At 47.3% G+C, this 18,724-nt stretch overlaps 1 protein-coding gene across 1 annotated transcript in view; it reads right to left on the bottom strand.

The window, feature by feature from the left end:
* CTDP1 (CTD phosphatase subunit 1) overlaps window positions 1-18,724 on the bottom strand; it is an 83,836-nt gene that overhangs the window by 50,602 nt on the left and 14,510 nt on the right. Inside the window, exons 2-4 of the mRNA XM_040433499.1 lie at window positions 13,634-13,717; window positions 5,675-5,768; window positions 3,062-3,190 (exon numbers count right to left, since the gene is read on the bottom strand). Coding sequence (XP_040289433.1) covers window positions 3,062-3,190; window positions 5,675-5,768; window positions 13,634-13,717 — 307 coding nt within the window. The remainder of the gene's footprint in view (window positions 1-3,061; window positions 3,191-5,674; window positions 5,769-13,633; window positions 13,718-18,724) is intronic.

Raw genomic sequence — 18,724 nt, 5'->3', positions numbered from 1 at the left:
ACGGACCGTGTACGAAACGCAAAAAACGGCCAGCAAAACAGCACAATAGTAGCATAAATACCTTATCAAATGCTCCTCGAAATGCTTTGTCTGCAAGATCTCTCCTAAGCTGCTTATGACAGATTTGGGGAGCACCTTGTAGACATAGCTGTGTGTGCACTATGCATTAAAGAGGCTCGACCCTATTAAACCAGACATGGAGCACTCAGAGGCGGGGCTGAATATTCTGAGCACTGCTCTGTAACGCCCCCTGTGCTCTGCACACGCCCCCCTCCCATTGATTGACAGGGCTAGACATCAGGCTGAGCTGTGTCTAAGAGCGGTGTCCTAGCATCAACATATCATACACACTATATAGCTCAGAAAGAAAAAAAATGGATGTCTCTCCCAAAATTCAAACCAGGGATCTCTACATATAAAACCAACCACTTAACTACCAAGCTATAGCATTACTGGTGTCTATATAGTTCTATATTGTGCCTGTGAATACAGCAGTAATATGCCGATCAGCTTTCTGAGCAGATCTCCGTGTGGTGAAGCTATAGTGTATATCAGTGGTGCCCAACCATTTTTTCGCCTAAGGTCCGCACTAGACATGGTATCAATTTCACGGGCCATACCAGGTAGATTTGCCAGAAAGAAATGCAAACACTGTGAGGGGGCACGTGTGAGCATTACTAAAATACATAATACGTAGGCCTTCAAATCTGCGTTTGGAGCCTCTGTTGCAGATTCTGTGGAAAGACCAGACAAAAAAGCCTTGTATGCAGCACTTTTGTGTCCGGTAAAAAGACAGGGTGCCGAACAGAAACGGATCCCATCATAGTCGGTGGAGTCTGTTCAGCTTCTTCCCTGTGGGGTAACAGGAGGAAGGGGGGAGCAGGATCACTAGTGGGGTGACAGGAGGAAGGGGGGAGCAAGGTCACTAGTGGGGTGACAGGAGGAAGGGGGGAGCAGGGTCACTAGTGGGGTGACAGGAGGATGGGGGGAGCAGGGTCACTAGTGGGATGACAGGAGGATGGGGGGAGCAGGGTCACTAGTGGGGTGACAGGAGGATGGGGGGAGCAGGGTCACTAGTGGGGTGACAGGAGGAAGGGGGGAGCAGGGTCACTAGTGGGGTGACAGGAGAATGGGGGGAGCAGGGTCACTAGTGGGGTGACAGGAGGATGGGGGGAGCAGGGTCACTAGTGGGGTGACAGGAGGATGGGGGGAGCAGGGTCACTAGTGGGGTGACAGGAGGATGGGGGGAGCAGGGTCACTAGTGGGGTGACGGGGGGAGCAGGGTCACTAGTGGGGTGACGGGGGGAGCAGGGTCACTAGTGGGGTGACAGGAGGATGGGGGGAGCAGGGTCACTAGTGGGGTGACAGGAGGATGGGGGGAGCAGGGTCACTAGTGGGGTGACAGGAGGATGGGGGGAGCAGGGTCACTAGTGGGGTGACAGGAGGATGGGGGGAGCAGGGTCACTAGTGGGGTGACAGGAGGATGGGGGGAGCAGGGTCACTAGTGGGGTGACAGGAGGAGGAAGGAGCAGGGTCACTAGTGGGGTGACAGGAGGAGGAAGGAGCAGGGTCACTAGTGGGGTGACAGGAGTGGGGGGGGGGGGCAGGGTCACTAGTTGGGTGACAGGAGGAGGGGGGAGCAGGGTCACTAGTGGCGTGACAGGAGGAGGGGGGAGCAGGGTCACTAGTGAGGTGACAGGAGGAGGAGAGAGCAGGGTCACTAGTGAGGTGACAGGAGGGGAGCAGGGTCACTAGTGAGGTGACAGGAGGAGGAGGGAGCAGGGTCACTAGTGAAGTGACAGGAGGAGAGGGGAGCAGGGTCACTAGTGGGGTGACAGGAGGAGAGGGGAGCAGGGTCACTAGTGGGGTGACAGGAGGAGGGAGCAGGGTCACTAGTGGGGTGACAGGAGGAGGAGGGAGCAGGGTCACTAGTGGGGTGACAGGAGGAGAGGGGAGCAGAGTCACTAGTTGGGTGACAGGAGGAGGGGGGAGCAGGGTCACTAGTGGGGTGACAGGAGGAGGGAGCAGGGTCACTAGTGAGGTGACAGGAGGAGGAGAGAGCAGGGTCACTAGTGGGGTGACAGGAGGAGGAGAGAGCAGGGTCACTAGTGAGGTGACAGGAGGGGAGCAGGGTCACTAGTGAGGTGACAGGAGGAGGAGGGAGCAGGGTCACTAGTGAGGTGACAGGAGGAGAGGGGAGCAGGGTCACTAGTGGGGTGACAGGAGGAGGGGGGAGCAGGGTCGCCAGGGACCAGTCACATGAGTCCACGGCTCCTTACCTCTCCAGCGGCCCTGTCATGTTTCCTAAGGTCCTCGGGCAGCGCGTCCTGCTCTCCTTACAACAGCCACCCCTGGAGCCGGCCCCTCCTTCTTCCAGCTCCCGCCAGCTTCCCCTGCCTGACCCAACCTGTATCGCTCTGGCGCACACCTTTACCAACCAATACCAAAGCTCCTTACTGTATGGAGCTTTGCTATGGGTTATTTCAGGCACAGGCAGCATCGTTGCGCTGCCTAACGTTCACAGCGCTCACTGTGGTGATGAATGTGGGGGGAAAGTCTGAGGCGTATTGGTATGCCTTAGACTTTTCCCAGGGAGTTACACGCGCCGCGGCCTTCTCACTGTTTACTGCAGGGCCAGGTGACGTCATGACTAGTATCAATGGCCTGGGCGCGGCTAAACTCCATTCAAGTGAACAGAGCTTAGCCGTGGCCAGGCCATTGATACTAGTCGTGACGTCACTGGGCCTGCAGTAAACAGTGAGAAGGCCGCGGCGCACCTGGAGTGCCACTGCCTTCTAAAACAGCTGATCGGCGGGGGTTCCACGTGTCAGACCCCCGCCGATCAGATGCTAATAATCTATCCAGAGGATAGATCATCAGTTTAAACAAACTGCAGAACCCCTTTAATAAGATGGTGGCAGGCCCTTTTCAAACGAATGGCCAATGATTTAGCCAATTCCCTCTTACTTTCTGCACACTAGTAAATACAGTCAGGAGATACAAATCCATTGAAAAGTACTTTTATCCAAATCTGAACTGCAAACAGGCAGCAGGAAAATACCTTTCTAGACATATGCTGGCAGTGCTGCTCCGTAGTATGGATTAACGTCTGATCTAAATCAACCATCAGGACAAGCTTCTTGTTTCGATGTAATCTATGTTGGTCCTCGCGTCCGAGCTGTTCAGCTTGCTGTAAGAAGAAGGAAAACACTTTTGTTTCAGGAAAAGAAAAGAAAAGAAAAAGAAAAAAAAAAAAAGAAAAAGACAAAAAGCACAATAAACACCCCTCAAGTGGCACAAAGCTGTCCCACAAAAAAAATAAGATTTCATACAGCTATGGGAGCAGAAAAATAAAAAAGTGAAGTGTCTTGGAAGGCAGGGACGGGCCTTTAACCCCTTAAGGACCAGGCTGATTTTTGCAAATCTGACAAGTGTCACTTTATGTGGCAATAACTTTGGAACGCTTTTAATTATCCAAGCCATTCAGATATTGTTTTCTCGTGACACATTGTACTTCATGATAGTCATCAATTTGAGTCAATCTATTTCACCTTTATTTGTGAAAAAATCCCAAATTTACAAAAAAATAAATAAAAATTCAATTTCTCTGCTTTTAAAACAAAGTGGTACTTCATAAAATTACTTTATTACTTAACATTCCTCATATGTCTACTTTATGTTGGCATCATTTTGTAAATGTCATTTTATTTTTTTGGAAAGTTAGAAGGCTTAGAATTTTAGAAGCAATTCTTAAAATTTTTAAGAAAATTTCCAAAACCTACTTTTTAAGGACCAGTTCAGGTCTGAAGTCACTTTGTGGGGCTTACATAATAGAAACCCCCCATAAATGACCCTATTGTAGAAACTACACCCCTCAAGTTACTCAAAACTGATTTTACAAACTTTGTTAACCCTTTAGGTGTTCCACAAGAATTAAAGGAAAATGGAGATTTTTATAGAGCAGATAGTTACGGACGTCGCAATACCCAATATGTATACTTTTTCTTATTTATTTAAGTTTTACACAATAATAGCATTTTTGAAACAAAATAAAATGATGTTTTAGTGTCTCCATAGTCTAAGAGCCATAGTTTTTTTTATTTTTTGACCAATTGCCTTAGTTAGGATCTCATTTTTTGAGGGATGAGGTGACTGTTTGTTTGGTACTATTTTGGGGGGCATACGCCTTTTGGTGTTGCACTTTGTGGTGTTAGGTGACAAAAAATGGCTTTTTTTTGGCACCGTTTTAATTTTTTCTTTTTTTACTGTGTTCACCTGAGGAGTTAGGTCATGTAATATTTTTATAGAGCTGATTGTTACGGATGCGGCGATACCTAATAGATCTATTTGTTTTTAATTTATTTCACTTTAACACAATAATAGCAGTTTTGAAACAAAAAAAATTATGTTTTAATGTCTCCATGTTCTGAGAGCTATATTTTTTTTAATTTTTTGAGCAATTTTCTTAGGTAGGGGCTAATTTTTTGTGGGATGAGGTGACGGTTTTATTGGTACCATTTTGTGGGACATACGCCTTTTTGATCACTTGGTGTTGCACTTTTTGTGATGTAAGGTGACAAAAATGGCTTTTTTTTACATTTTTTTTTATGTAGTGTTTATCGGACAGGGAGAATCATGTGATATATTAATAGAGTTGGTCGTTATGGACGCGGCAATACCTAATATGTGTGTTTTTTCTGGGGAAAGGGGTCTTTTTTTCTTCTTTTTTTTACTTGAAACTTTATTTTTATTAAAAACCCCTTTTTTTTTTTTTACTTTATTTCTGTCCCACTCTGGGACTTCAACTTTTGGGGGTCTGATCCCCTCTGCAATGCATTAAAATACATCTGTATTGTAATGCATTGCCTGTTAGTGTATTACTCAAATCTCCTCGGCCCCAGTAGAAGGTAGGTCCTGACGACGTGCAAGGCATTGGGCAGCCTCTGCACGGCATCAGGCTGCCTTGTCACACATCGGATCATCTCCACCACAGCAGCGCAGGGACCCGATGGGCTCCCTCACGCGCAGCAAACCCCTTCTATGTCGAGGTCAGCGCTGACCGCAGCATAGAAGGGGCTAATCTGCCGGCATCGCTGTAAACAGCAATGCCGGGGGATACAGCAGGGGTCTGGCTATCAGGAACTGCCAGGACCCTGCAGTGATCGGGCAGACGCAGCTCCTGCACCCACCCGATCAGCCTGCCAGAATGCGTTCTGGCACAGCTTCCCCACGCCGTAAAAAAATTCACTGTCAAGAGGCCAAGCCACTTCCTGGTCCTGTGAGAACCGAAACTGGTTGACAATGGAGCAGCAGCGCAGGAAATCTTTTTTTTTTTTTAATGGGGCTCGGGTTTAGGAGCATTGCGGATGTCACATACATTATTCGTGATTGTGGTTACCATATTATTATTATTTTTTTATTGGTGTTCGTGTATTTTCATTGTTATACAGTGTAATTAGAATAAGAGACCCCATTTCCTTTAGTGTATTGATCCCAAGAAATGTAACCCCTCCATATTTAAGATAAGTGGTGAGTCACCCCGCCCCCCCCCCCCCCCCCCCCCCCCCTGCCCCCCTTTCACCAATGATCATCAGATGATCGCATAACCTAGAAAATGCTATCCTTCCTGCAATAAGAAGACCACTTTCATAGAAAACTGGAGGGAACAGCTTACCTCTGAGCTAACCATAAGTTCTGGAACGCTGTGGACCATAGAAACAGTAGCTGTTGATAATGGCACCTGCTGCTTTCCATTCTTGCTTTGGAGCCTGAAGAAGGATAGCAATGTCACATCAACAACATTGTGCAAATGCCACTAATCATCACAGATGAAGATTTATCCCTGCATCACTGGGCAGATTTGCCATTCAGGTAAAGAAACCCCACAAGGAGCCAAGATAAGAAAGAAACAGCAGAACAGAAATGATAATTATGGTAGGAGAGATCAGCGCTAGTCAGCCATAAAAGTGTGCTAGAAGATTTAGCTCTTTAGAAACAGCATTGATCAGCTATCCACAAGATATATGATGAATATCTGATCACTGGGGGTCTCCTGCTGTGACCCCACTGTTAACAAGAATGGGGGTCCTTTTTGGATGTTAGAATAATAAGGAAAAATGGTAATACAATTTTTTTTTGTTAAAAGTACAGATAGAAAAACTAAACTAGAAAAATTACGATTTTTTTCTCCCCATTATGCCTAGGGCTGCAGTAAACGATTATTTTAGTAATCGAGTATTCTATTGATTATTTTTACGATTAATCGAGTACTCTAATAAGAAAAACGTTCTTAAAATAACGTATTTCTTTATAAAAACAATATTTATTTGTTACAGTGGTATAGCACACACATAAGGCTTCTTTCACAGCTACAATATACATTCTGTCAGGAGAACAGCCGGAATGTACCATATCGGGTAAAGCTGGATTGTCTGCCGGCTGCTGCAGCCATTGACTGTAATGAGGCCCGACCTTGTTACAGCATTCAGGCTGGGTTTTGGCCAGACCAAAAAAAGCTTTGGACGATACCCAGCATGTATGCCGGAACATGGCCAGATGGCCTTGGACCACATTATAGTCAATGAGAGCATATAGCTGGTTGTATCCGGCTATAGCCAATACGCTATACTCCAGCAGGCTGTTCTTCTGCCAGAATGTGCATCTAAGGTTATGTTGTGATCTCCGGCAGTTTGTTCCGGTGGAGGATCAGACTGCCGGAGTTCACTGGCTGCATCTGTCATAGCTTGATGCCCATTGACTGTAATGGGGATCCGGACAAAAAATGCTGCAGTGACATAGCATTTTGATAAGACCCCTCCCAAGTCAGTCAGCCTTGCCCTCAAATCAGTCCCCCCATGCCACCATGATCAGACCCTCCCTTGCTGCAATCAGAGCCAGACCCCAATACCATGTCCCCCACTCCCATGAGATCAGCCCCTCCATGCCATGTCCTCCAGTGCCCCCATGAGGCACTGCCATCAGCCCCTCCATGCCATCCAGATTGCCATGTCATCCTTCCCCAGTGCCTCCATGCCATCCACCATGTATCCCACTCCTATCAGATCAGCCCCTCCATGCCAAATCACAGGTGCCCCCCCCCCCCCCCCCCCCCCGACGCTAACTATATACTTACCTTTCCTGGCAGTGCGGCGCGCGCTGACACATGGAGACGCGTCTTCATCCCAGCATGCACTGGGAGGGACCTGACGTCACACACAGCGTCAGTCAGTGTGCTGACGATGTGTGCACGCAAGGCCCTGGCCAGTGCAGCGTGGTGCAGAGTCGGAAGGCCACGGAGTGGTGAGTGAGAAGATTCACTCACGCTCCGTGGTCACGTTATTTAAAGAGGACTTTTCACCGATCCTGACATTGTGAACTAAGTATACAGACATGGAGAGCGGCGCCCGGGGATCTCACTGCACTTACTATTATCCCTGAGCACCGCTCCGTTCTGCCGCTATGCCCTCCGGTATCTTCGGTCACTAAGTTATGGTAGGCAGAGATTTCGGTCACTAAGTTATGGTAGGCGGAGTCTGCCCTTGTTCTGCTGTAGCACTGGCCAATTGCAGCGCAGAGCTCACAGCCTGGGAGTTTTTTTTCACAATGTTTGGACCGACAAAAGGTCCTCTTTAAAGGGAATGTCACAGCACCTCATACAGGTTATACGTACGTACCCCGCTCCCCATTCCCACGCAGCCACCGCTGCATCTCCCAGTCGTGCGGATGAAAACATCCGGAGAAGGGGGGATAGGCAGCCAATAGCAGGTCGCGATGGGGACGAGCCTCCCTAGTGTCACCCACAGTTGTAAAATATTCTGTGGAGTAACAGCACAATATCAGTGAGCTTAGATAATATATTAGTCTGAGGGGATGAGGGAGTATGAAGGAGTTAATTTAAGATGTGCGACACAGTGAGGGGTTGTGTCTGGCAAGGCAGGTATTTTACTCCCAGCATGTGCGGCTGGGCTGGTTTCCAGCCAGGTGTGGTCAAATACCGGACATGAATTTAAGTGCCGGTCCGGTATTTGGCAGCACCCGGCTGTCCTTAAATAGGCAGCTGGGCTCAGCAGAGATGTCTCTGTTTTTGGGATCTGAGGCTTTGTGCCGTGCTGGAGGGCTGAGAGCCGCATGCTGGGGAAACAGGTCCCCTAAAGCCTGCTGTGGACTAATGGAGGCAGAACTGCCAGCAAGGTGACTTGTGTTATATGAACTTTCCATAGTGTGTGAACCAACACCAAGACTGCAAAGTTACGTGCTCTTTTGTGCAATTGCCTCAAGTGTGAATAAACACTGAAGTTTTGAGTTAAGAACTTGTGTTTTACCTCTGTACTGCACCCGCTTACCCCATCTACAAGAGCGAAACCCCACAATTGGTGGAAAATGCGGGCAAAAGCAGTGAGGCTGGCGTGAACGCCGATATTTTTGTTTTTTGCATTTTTCAGGCAGGGTTGCCCAACGACAAAATGGAGGCTGTTGTGAAAGCCCTCATGGAGGCTAATCTGCAGCAGCAAGAGACAAACCTGCAGCAACGTGAGGCTAATAAGCAGCAAGAGAACAACCAGTTGCTGCTACAACACGTGATGGCTTTGCAGACAGCAAGAGCAACCCCAAGCGTCCACAATGCCCGGAAAGCAGTTTGTGCCGCAATTCCTAAGATGACCCCCGCAGACGACATCGAAACCTACCTGGCGATGTACGAGAAAGTGGCCATCAGAGAAAAGCTACCCCGTGTCCAGTGGGCTGAGGTCATCGCTCCATTCCTGGCATCCGATTCCCAGCGGGCGTATTTCAACTTGCAGGACGATCAAGCAGCCGACTACCAAAAAGTAGGGTGAGATTTTGGCAAAACTGGGGGTGAATGTGTTGGTCCGGCCCCAGCGGGTACATCAGTGGGGGTTTAATCCGACTGAGCCTGCGAGGACCCAGTATTATGACTTGAGCCTGCGAGTCCCACAGCTATGCTGGATAGACTATTGGCTGAAATGTTCTGGAGAGCTCTGCCACCCCTCTCCAGCACTGGATCGGCCAGGTGTCTCCTGGCAACGCCCTAGAAATGGTGGACCTGCTGGAGCGCTACGAGGCTACTAAGATTGTTACAGGGGGTTCTTTTGGGAGGGGGGCAGTCAAACCCCGTAAATCTCCATCCCAGACCGAGCGACTTGTACCAACCAAACCCACCCGGGGTGTACCCTCTACGGACCTGGCTCCGATAATCTGCTGGCGGTGTCAGGAGCCGGGCCATGTAAGAGCTGACTCTCCCCATCAGGTGGAACCCATGGAAACTAACTATGGATACTGTCAGTCGCTATATACCAGGAAGCTGTGTGCAGCAGGTACCCCAAAAACTCTAAACCACCTGTGCCAGGTGGAGGTAGGAGACACTCCAGCGGAGGCTCTGCTGGACTCAGGGAGTCTGGTGTCCCTAGTAAGGGCTCCCCTTGTACGGTCAGCGGAGTATACCGGCTGGAAAGTCGGGGTCATGTGCCATGGAGACTTAAAAGACTATCCCATGGCCTGGTGTCTCTAACCACAGGGGCTGGCAGATGGACTCACGAAGTGGCAGTTGCCCCAAATTTACACTACAAACTTATAATAGGGAGAGACTTCACAGCACTGTGGCCTGCTATGAGAGAGTGACTGATACCCATGAGACAGGGGTAAACTTAGCAGAGTGGCCCGGCTCAGGATGGAGATCAGAACCCTGGGAACCTGAGACCGAAGGGCCAGCGGTAGGGGTGAACGCCATTTCGGTGGAAGAGGGGGAGATAACCCCGCTAAGTGTGATGGTGGGAGACATGGAGGACTTGCCGCCGGGTCCTGAATTGGAAGACCTCAATGTCTCCGGGGATAATTTTGGTACCGCCCAACGTCGGGGCCCAACCCTATCCCACGCCTGGGAAAATGTGTTAATAGTAGATGGTGAACCACAAGTCAGTGTTTCCCCGTTTTGTGGTTCATCAGGATTTGTTGTATCGGGTAAACCAACTACGGGGTGAGCCTATTGAACAGCTGGTGGTCCCCAAGGCTTATCGCAAGCTTGTGATAGATTTAGCCAACCAACACATTCTCGGGGATTACCTGGGGCTGCAGGAAACTCAGGATCGTATTCTACAGCGGTTTTACTGGCCCATCATATTCAAAGAAGTGGAATAGTTTTGTAAGTCTTGCCTGACCTGCCAGATAACTAGCCCCAGCCACATTTCCATAGTCCCCTGGTACCTCTCCCGATTATCGAAGTACAGTTTGACCGAATAGCTATGGAACTCATAGGCCCAGTAACGAAGTCCACCAGAGGGCATCAACACATCTTAGTCATTCTAGACTACGCCACTCGGTACCCAGGGGCGGTGCCACTGCGACATACCTCGGCCAAACTCATAGCTAAGGAGTTAATGGAGATGTTTTCCCCGAGTAGGACTACCTAAAGAGGTTCTGACCGACCAAGGGACCTCTTTTATGTCCAAGGTGATGAGGGAACTCTGTAAGTTGCTGCACATAAAACATCTACGGATGTCCGTTTACCATCCGCAAATGGACGGTCTGGTAGAACTGTTTAACCAAACATTAAAAAATATGTTGAAAAAGGTAGTGTCTAAAGATGAGAAGGACTGGGACCTCCTTCTGCCCTATCTCATGTTCGCAGTGTGAGAGGTACCCCAGGCCTCTACTGGGTTCTGGCCCTTCGAACTGCTATATGGCACAGACACCCTCGCGGTCTCTTGGACGTGGCCAAAGAGGCGTGGGAGCAACAACCCACTCCACATAAAAGTGTCATTGAGTACGTTACCCAGATGCAAGATCGGATAGAGACAGTGGTGTCTCCTCTTGTTAGGGAGCATATGGAGGCAGCTCAGCGAGCCCAGAGTCGGGTCTATAATCGGCAGGCTCGGGTCCGGATCTTTAACCCGGGTGATCGGGTTTTGGTTCTGGTGCTGACCGTGGACAATAAGTTCCTGACTAGGTGGTAGGGGCCCTACAGGGTACTCGAGAAAATTGGAGATGTAAACTACAAGGTACACCAGCCAGGGCGGCGAAAGCCGAAGCACGTTTACCATGTGAATTTACTCAAACCGTGGAAAGATAGGAAAACCTGTACAGAAGAGCCGGGTTTTCTAGAAGAGGTATCGGCCACTCTGTCTGATGCAAGAGAGGCGGCTGCCACAGTAAAAATTGCTGACAGCCTCCCCTCTAAACAGACTCAGGAGGCAAGGGAGTTCACATTTGTGTTTCCTCTAACGTTCTCGGATCTCCCTGGACGCACTTTCATAATCCAGCATGACAGTGTCACTGAGCCTCAGGCAAAAGTCAGATTAAAACCATACCGGGTACCCAAGGCTCGGCGACAAGCCATATCGGAGGAGGTACAGCTAATGTTGCAGCTAGACGTCATTGAGGAGTCAAAAAGTGAGTGGGCCAGTCCTGTAGTATTGATACCCAAACTGGACGGGACATTGCAGTTTTGTAATGACTTTCAAAAACTTAACGAGGTTTCCAAATTCGATGCGTATCCCATGCCCGGTATTTTTCTGTTTTGGACCTCATGAAAGGGTACTGGCAGGTGCCCCTAACGGAAGCTGCCAAAGAGAAAACTGCCTTCATCACGCCTGAGGTGCTGTATTAATATAAGGTCTTACCCTCTGGTCTGCATGGCGCCCCCGCCACTTTTGAGTGACTAATGGACATTGTGCTCCGTCCACATCTTTGGGACGCTTCAGCTTACCTCGACGATATTGTCATCCACAGTACTGACTGGGAAAGTCACCTACCCAAAGTGCAGGCTGTAGTGGACTCCCTTACAAGGGTTACAAGAGACTAAGTACCTGGGGTATATCATTGGGCGCAGAGTCATCAAACCCCAAGTGAACAAAATAGAGGCAATACGGAATTGGCCCTGACCTGTCACCACTAGGCAAATAAAGTAATTCCTGGGAATGGTGGGCTATTACATGAGGTTTGTTCCCCACTTTGCTACTCTAGCTGCGCCCTTGACAGGGCACTTGAAGGGATGAAAATCAGTGATGGCTCGCTGGGATGATCGGGCAAAAGAGGCTTTTGCCGCTTTGAAGTGGGCCCTGTGTGGGTCACCGGTTTTGGTGACGCCCAACTTCAAGAGGGAGTTCCTGGTACAAACGGATGCCTCCGAAGTTGGCCTCGGTGTTGTACTGTCTCAGGAAGTCAACGGGGAGGAGCATGCCGTTGTCTTCCTAAGCTGCAAGCTCACCCCAGTCGAAACCAGGTACAGTATAGTGGAGAGAGAGTGCCTGGCTATCAAGTGGGCACTCGAGTCTCTCCGCTACTGTTTGTTGGCGAGAACGTTCCGCCTGGTGACCGACCACTCCCCTCTCAAGTGGATGAGCCAGGCCAAAAGACAGGAATGCCCGGGTCACCAGATGTTTTTTGCCTCTGCAGAACTTTAAATTCTCTGTAGAACACAGAACAGGCCGGTTGCAGGGAAATGCGGATGGCCTGTCCCAGGTGCATTGTCTGTCAAGTGTCCACCCCCTCAGGGTTGAACAAAGGATGGGGGGGTGGGGGGGGGGGGGGGTGTATGAGACACAGTGAGGGGTTGTGTCTGGCAAGGCAGGTATTTTACTCCCAGCATGTGCGGCAGGTGAGGTCAAATACCGGACCAGAGTTTAGGTGCCAGTCTGGGTTTTGGCAGCACCTGGCTGTCCTTAAATAGGCAGCTGGGCTAAGCAGAGATGTCTCCGTTTTTGGGATATGAGGCTTTGTGCCATGCTGGAGGGCTGAGAGCCGCACGCTGGGGAAACAAGCCCCTTAAAGCCTGCTGTGGACTAATGGAGGCAGAACTGCCAGCAAAGTGACTTGTGTTATATGAACTTTCCAATGTGTGTGAATTAAAACCAAGACTGCAAAGTTACGTGCCGTTTTGTGCAATTGCCTCAAGTGTGAATAAACACTGACGTTTTGAGTTAAGAACTTGTATTTTGCCTCTGTACTGCGCCATCTTACCCTATCTACCAGAGCAAAACCACCACAAATGTCATAGCAAAGGGATGTCTTTTGGATTTAGCACTTTGAGAAGAGGACTCTAGAGGGCCTAACAGGTTTGTAACTTCAGTTTATATATTCACATCTGATGTGATGTTCTGAAATGGCAATCTGATCCGATATCCTGATATTTATGGGGGGGGGGGGGGGGGGGGGTCTGATCTGAGGATCTGATATGAGGTCTGGTAAAAAAAAAAAAAATTCTTTTTTTTCCTCCTCTAAAACCTGGGGCGTATCTTACCAGGTGCGTCTTAAAAAGCAATAAATACAGTATATCACTGGTCTTTCTAAGCACAGGAGTCACTGGGGCATCCAACACACTGATTGTCAGCCATCTCTGTATATAGAGCTGTACAGTTAGCTTTTGACCACAGAGTAGGCCTCCATGTGACTCTTAAGCATAGAAACACCAGTGATGTAAGTGAATAAAAGACAAGTTTTACTGAATCTTTTCCCATAAAACAAGATAACAATTTGCTCAACTCCTCCTGCTCCCGAACATGCTGCCTGCAGATTACACTGCATTTTCATGGCGACGATTCCCTCGGCTCTTTAATAATCATTACTCTGTTGTATTTTTGCCGTTTGTTCAGTCTTACCAAGTCAACAACATTTTACTTACTGCGTTAAGTCTTGTCCACATTCTGCACACAAGCCCTTCATAACCACTGGATGGTTACAACTCGATAGCCTTACCAAAACACCACTGCATTGAAAGCACAGAAAAAGAAAAAAAATTGACATTTAGAAATTGGTCACACCGGAGATGTAAACACAAATCTTTTTTTCAGACTTAAAAAATAAAAATATATGCTGTAATTTTTAGTAATCTTATACATGGAGCAAGACAACACAATTTAAAAACATTTTAGGTTTCTTTGTTTTTAAGGAGATTTGTTCAAAAACAGGCCAGAAGATGGAAAAGAAAAAAAAAGAAAAATAATTAAAAATAATTTTAAAAAAAAGAAGCATTACTCACCCTCATCAATCCCATGCCACTCATGTGGTCCATACTGCTCTCCACTTCCTATCCCAGCTCAACATGCCAGAAATAGCAGAATGAGCAGGATTTTCTTGGCATTTCCACTGTATGAGCTGGGACATGGAGTACAGCATCGATTAACGGCGGAACTGTGGAGGTGAGTAATGCTTTTTTTACTTAACATTCTCTGTTCTGGTTTTTACAAAAAAATTCCCAGGAAAACCCTTTTGGGTGGTTTTACACGCTTTGTTATACCTGCATTTTTTGCAGTAAAAATACCAGCTCCAGATGTTAGCTTTAGGTCTGGGCCCGAGGGGAACATAAAACAGTTTAATTTTTTATTTTTTTTGCTACCAGTGTTTTTGATAATTAGATGGCGTTCTTTGCTTTTCCGGGGCCGGAACAGATGCAGACAGCACACTATGTGCTGTCCGCATCCGCATTTCCGGATCCGCAATTCTGTTCCCGAAAAAAATAGAACATGTACTATTGTCCGCAACTGCGGACAAGAAAAGGCATTTTCTATTATAGTGCAGGAGATGTGCGGTCCATGAAATGCGCAACGCACATTGCCGGTGTCCGTGATTTGCGGACCACAAAACACCTACGGACGTCTGAATGGACCCTTAGACTGGTATTGGAACAGCAGATTAGGCTGGCGATCGTCAGGAAGGTAGAGTCCCTTCCTGGCAATAACCTGCTCATCAGTGGAGGAGACCACTGTATTTACATGCAGTGATCTCCTCCACAGTATGGTAAGGAGTAATTGATAATGCCATCGCTTGTCCCCGTACATAATCATTGCTTGCTGGCAGCAGACCGCGATTGGACGGCAAAATCTGCAGCAAGCAAATAAGGATTCTTCAGCCTGCCTAAAAATTTACACTGCCTGATGAACGAATGTTTGCTCGTTCATTGGGTAATCGGCGGCACTTTTACATTGGCAAATCATCGCTAACTAGCATTCCAACGAACGCTTGTTAGCTATCTGCACATGTAATACAGGCTTAAGGGAGAGATTAATCAAAACTGACGCAAAGGAAAACTGGCTTAGTTGCCCTTAGAAGACAATCAGATTCCACCTTTCATTTTTCAGAGCTCCTGTGGTAAATGAAAGAATCAATCTGATTCTGCTGTCCTTTACACCGCCAGTTTTGATAAATCTCTACCATCATGTGCAAAAAAATAAAAACTGGGGGAAAAAAAAAAAAAAGGGAAAAAAAGTATCCCCCCTTTAAAACAAACAAACACTAGCACTAAATTCAGGTGTGTAAGGACCCTCTTTAGGGCTGTGTCACACGAGCGAGTCCATTGTGGTAATCACGCTCCGTGTGTGCGAGTGCGATTCTCCTTTCTGGACTTGCAGGAGCGCACGGCATTATACCGATTTATAATGCTGTGTGTTTCAGCTTCACCTTACTGCTACAGGATCGTACTGACCGCTTTATGTCACTATGATCCTGTAGAAGTAAGGTCAAGCAGAGGCACATTGCATTATAAAGCATGATAATGCCATGCGCTGAGGATCATGCTCATACACGAAGTGCAATTCCCACAATGGACTTGTTCATGTGAAACGGCCCTTAAGAGGTTTGGGGGCTTTTCTATTTGTGCAATCAAGCCCAGCGGAGCAGGGAGAAGCCAGAGGGAGCCACCCAGGGCAAACCCCGAACCTGGCACTCAAAAATACCACAAAAAGGACATCAGCACAAGAAAAGTTCTCTGAAAATAGAGCTGCTAGCGCACGTGACATGAGCGTAACTATAGGCTAAAAGGAAAACTACCAAAACATCTCGAATAATGTAAGAGAAAAGAAAAAGAAAGGAAGGTCAAAGGCAGGAAGTGGAAGAAAATACCAGGAGAGGTTGTAAATATGTGGCTGAAGTCCACAGAGCAGCGGACCAGACGCATAGAAGCGATGGCCCACTGCGCCAGAGAGGGAGGAGTTGTGGTCCACTAATGGTAAGGGATGACCATCCATGCTGCCACCAAAAGGAAACAAACCTCCCTTGAAAGAAAGATGTACAGGATGACCAGAACTGGCCATACTGGTCCCACCGAGTGTTTACATAAGTAACAGAATTATTCTCATTTGCAGATAAAAATAAATCTTTATGCGACCTGCCGCTCAGTTCTGGGCCCCCATCGGAGCGCTACCACGAGGACGGATGGGCAGCCAGTGAGTGGCCTCAGCTTTCACATGTTCCCAAGCAGTGACAGAGTGCCGGAGAGTGGGCGACGACTATAGATCTCTCCACAGATAGTCCAGGCTGGTGTGTAAAGCAAAAGCAAAAAAATCCTGGACAAGCCATTTAACTGCCATGGTGCCTTCCATACCTTTTCCCATAAGCACCAAGGGAACATGTAAATACGCTAATACATTCAGTTTAAAAAAAAAAAAAAAAAAAAAACACTAAACACCGAAAATGCATTGAAAAAAATAATTTTTTAAATTCCAGCGGTTCTGCAGTAATCACCTTTATTTTGTCCGCTCTTTCATGTCCCCCTCACCCCTTTACAATCCTGTGTCTGGCTGTTAGGACACACAGCAGTGGAAGTGCAATTAAAACTGTAGCAAAATGCATTAAAAAAACAAAACACACATGCATTGTTGCAGTGGTATTCAGTGTTGTTACGGTTTTTTACACGTATTAATCTTTTTTAAATCACTTCATGGATTCTACTTCCAGTCTTTTAGCACGTCAAACAGCATCGTCTGACTTTCTCAGATCGTTCACACTGTCCAGAGGGGGGGAGGCAAGCGACTCAAAAACGAGAATCAGACTTCATTGATAACTGCAATGCTCTTCTATGGACATCTTCATGTGGTCCATCAAGAGGCGGTGTGTGAATATACCATAAAACTAAAAATGGAGCTCACATAGTACCCATATAAAACATTATACCATCCCGGCAATACACACACCACAAAAATGGTGTCATAAATGGCTAAAAGTCAATATTCCATACGTATAAATGGATATTAGAAACAGTATATTAGTAACAATAGACATTAGGGTGAGTCAGTGATGGCAAAAGTCATAAAAAATACATAGAATGAAGATATTGGCAAGCTGAATGTATAAATGCGGACCGCTCCTGCAAAATCTAAGCCAAGAACTCCAAAAGGACAATGGCATAAACAGGACTCGCCCACAAGCAGCGCGTTTCGGCGTGCCTTCGTCCGGACGTAGGTAGCGCCATTCTGGGATACACACACTGCTTGTGGCATTGTCCTTTTGGAGTTCTTGGCTTAGATTTTGCAGGAGCGGTCCGCATTTATACATTCAGCTTGCCAATATCTTCATTCTATGTATTTTTTATGACTTTTGCCATCACTGACTCACCCTAATGTCTATTGTTACTAATATACTGTTTCTAATAGCCATTTATACGTATGGAATATTGACTTTTAGCCATTTATGACACCATTTTTGTGGTGTGTGCATTGCCGGGACGGTGTCCGTTCTGTCCCTTCCACCTTTTTAATGGTATATTTTATGACTTAATAAAATACAATGTTTTATATGGGTACTATGTGATCTCCATTTTTTGTTTTAGTTGTCTTGAATACTTAGGAGCTTGTACCGGGGTATCTGATTAGTTGGACCCTTTTATTAGCCACAATATTTATTGATGCACTAAGTTTTGGCAATAGGGACATCTATGGGCGTTTTCTTGTATTGATTCATAAAACAGGCTTGTGCAGCATCCTCTGCCTTAGGGCTCATTCACATAACCGTAGGCCGTCCGTGCCAGTATTGCGGACCGCAAACGCAACTGGGTCCGCAATGGCACTCTGCGGAGGAACGGATCGGAAGCTCAAAAAAAAAAAAAAAAAAAAAAGCGCTTCCGTGGGCTTTTGGGTCCGTGCCTCTGCACCGCAAAATATAAGACATGTCCAGTCTTTTGCCGTATATCGCAGCTCGTGGAACCATTCAAGTCAATGAGTGCACGCCACAATGCACCGGGATTCACACGGCCAGTGCATTGCGGACGGCCTATAGTCGTGGGAATGAGCCCTTAGGGTGCTGTCACATGTTCAGGCTTAGTGATGCAGTTTCTGAAGCCAAAATCAGGTGAGGATCATAACAGGAGAGAACGGATTAAGGACAACTTCACCACTTTCTTTAATCCACTCTTGGCTTAAGATTCAAAAATTGCATTAAAAAAAATCTGAGTGTGTAGCATCACCCCGACACCAGACACACACAAACGAGTTTAATACGATAAACTTGCAGTGTGTCAGTGTAAGGTCCCGTTCTTACCTCCACTCCACTGACCGGTTCCCACAGCATAAGGCCTCATGTACACGACCGTTGTTCTGGTCCACATCCGAGCCACAGTTTTTTGTGGCTCGGGTGCGAACCCATTCACTTCAATGGGGCCGCAAAAGATGCGGACAGCACTCCGTGTGCTGTCCGCATCTGTTGCTCCGTTATGTAGCCCCGCAAAAAAAATATATATAACATGTCCTATTCTTGTCTGTTTTGCGTAAAAGAATAGGCATTTCTACAATGGTCCGCCTGTTCCGTTCCGCAAATTGCGGAAGATACACAGGCGGCTTCCATGTTTTGAGGATCTGCAATTTGCGGTCCGCAAAAAAAACGGAACGGTCTTATGCATGATGCCTTATACCGATTTATAATGCTGTGACCTTGAGAGTCCTGAAATCTAGTGTATTACACAGACAGCATTATGTCAGTAGATTCCAGGACTCTCAGGGTCACA

This window comes from Bufo bufo, chromosome 5 (assembly GCF_905171765.1).
Source record: "Bufo bufo chromosome 5, aBufBuf1.1, whole genome shotgun sequence".
Lineage (NCBI taxonomy): Eukaryota > Metazoa > Chordata > Amphibia > Anura > Bufonidae > Bufo > Bufo bufo.
The sequence above is the reverse complement of the archived record's forward strand: the minus strand, read 5'-3'. Positions and strand labels throughout refer to the sequence as shown.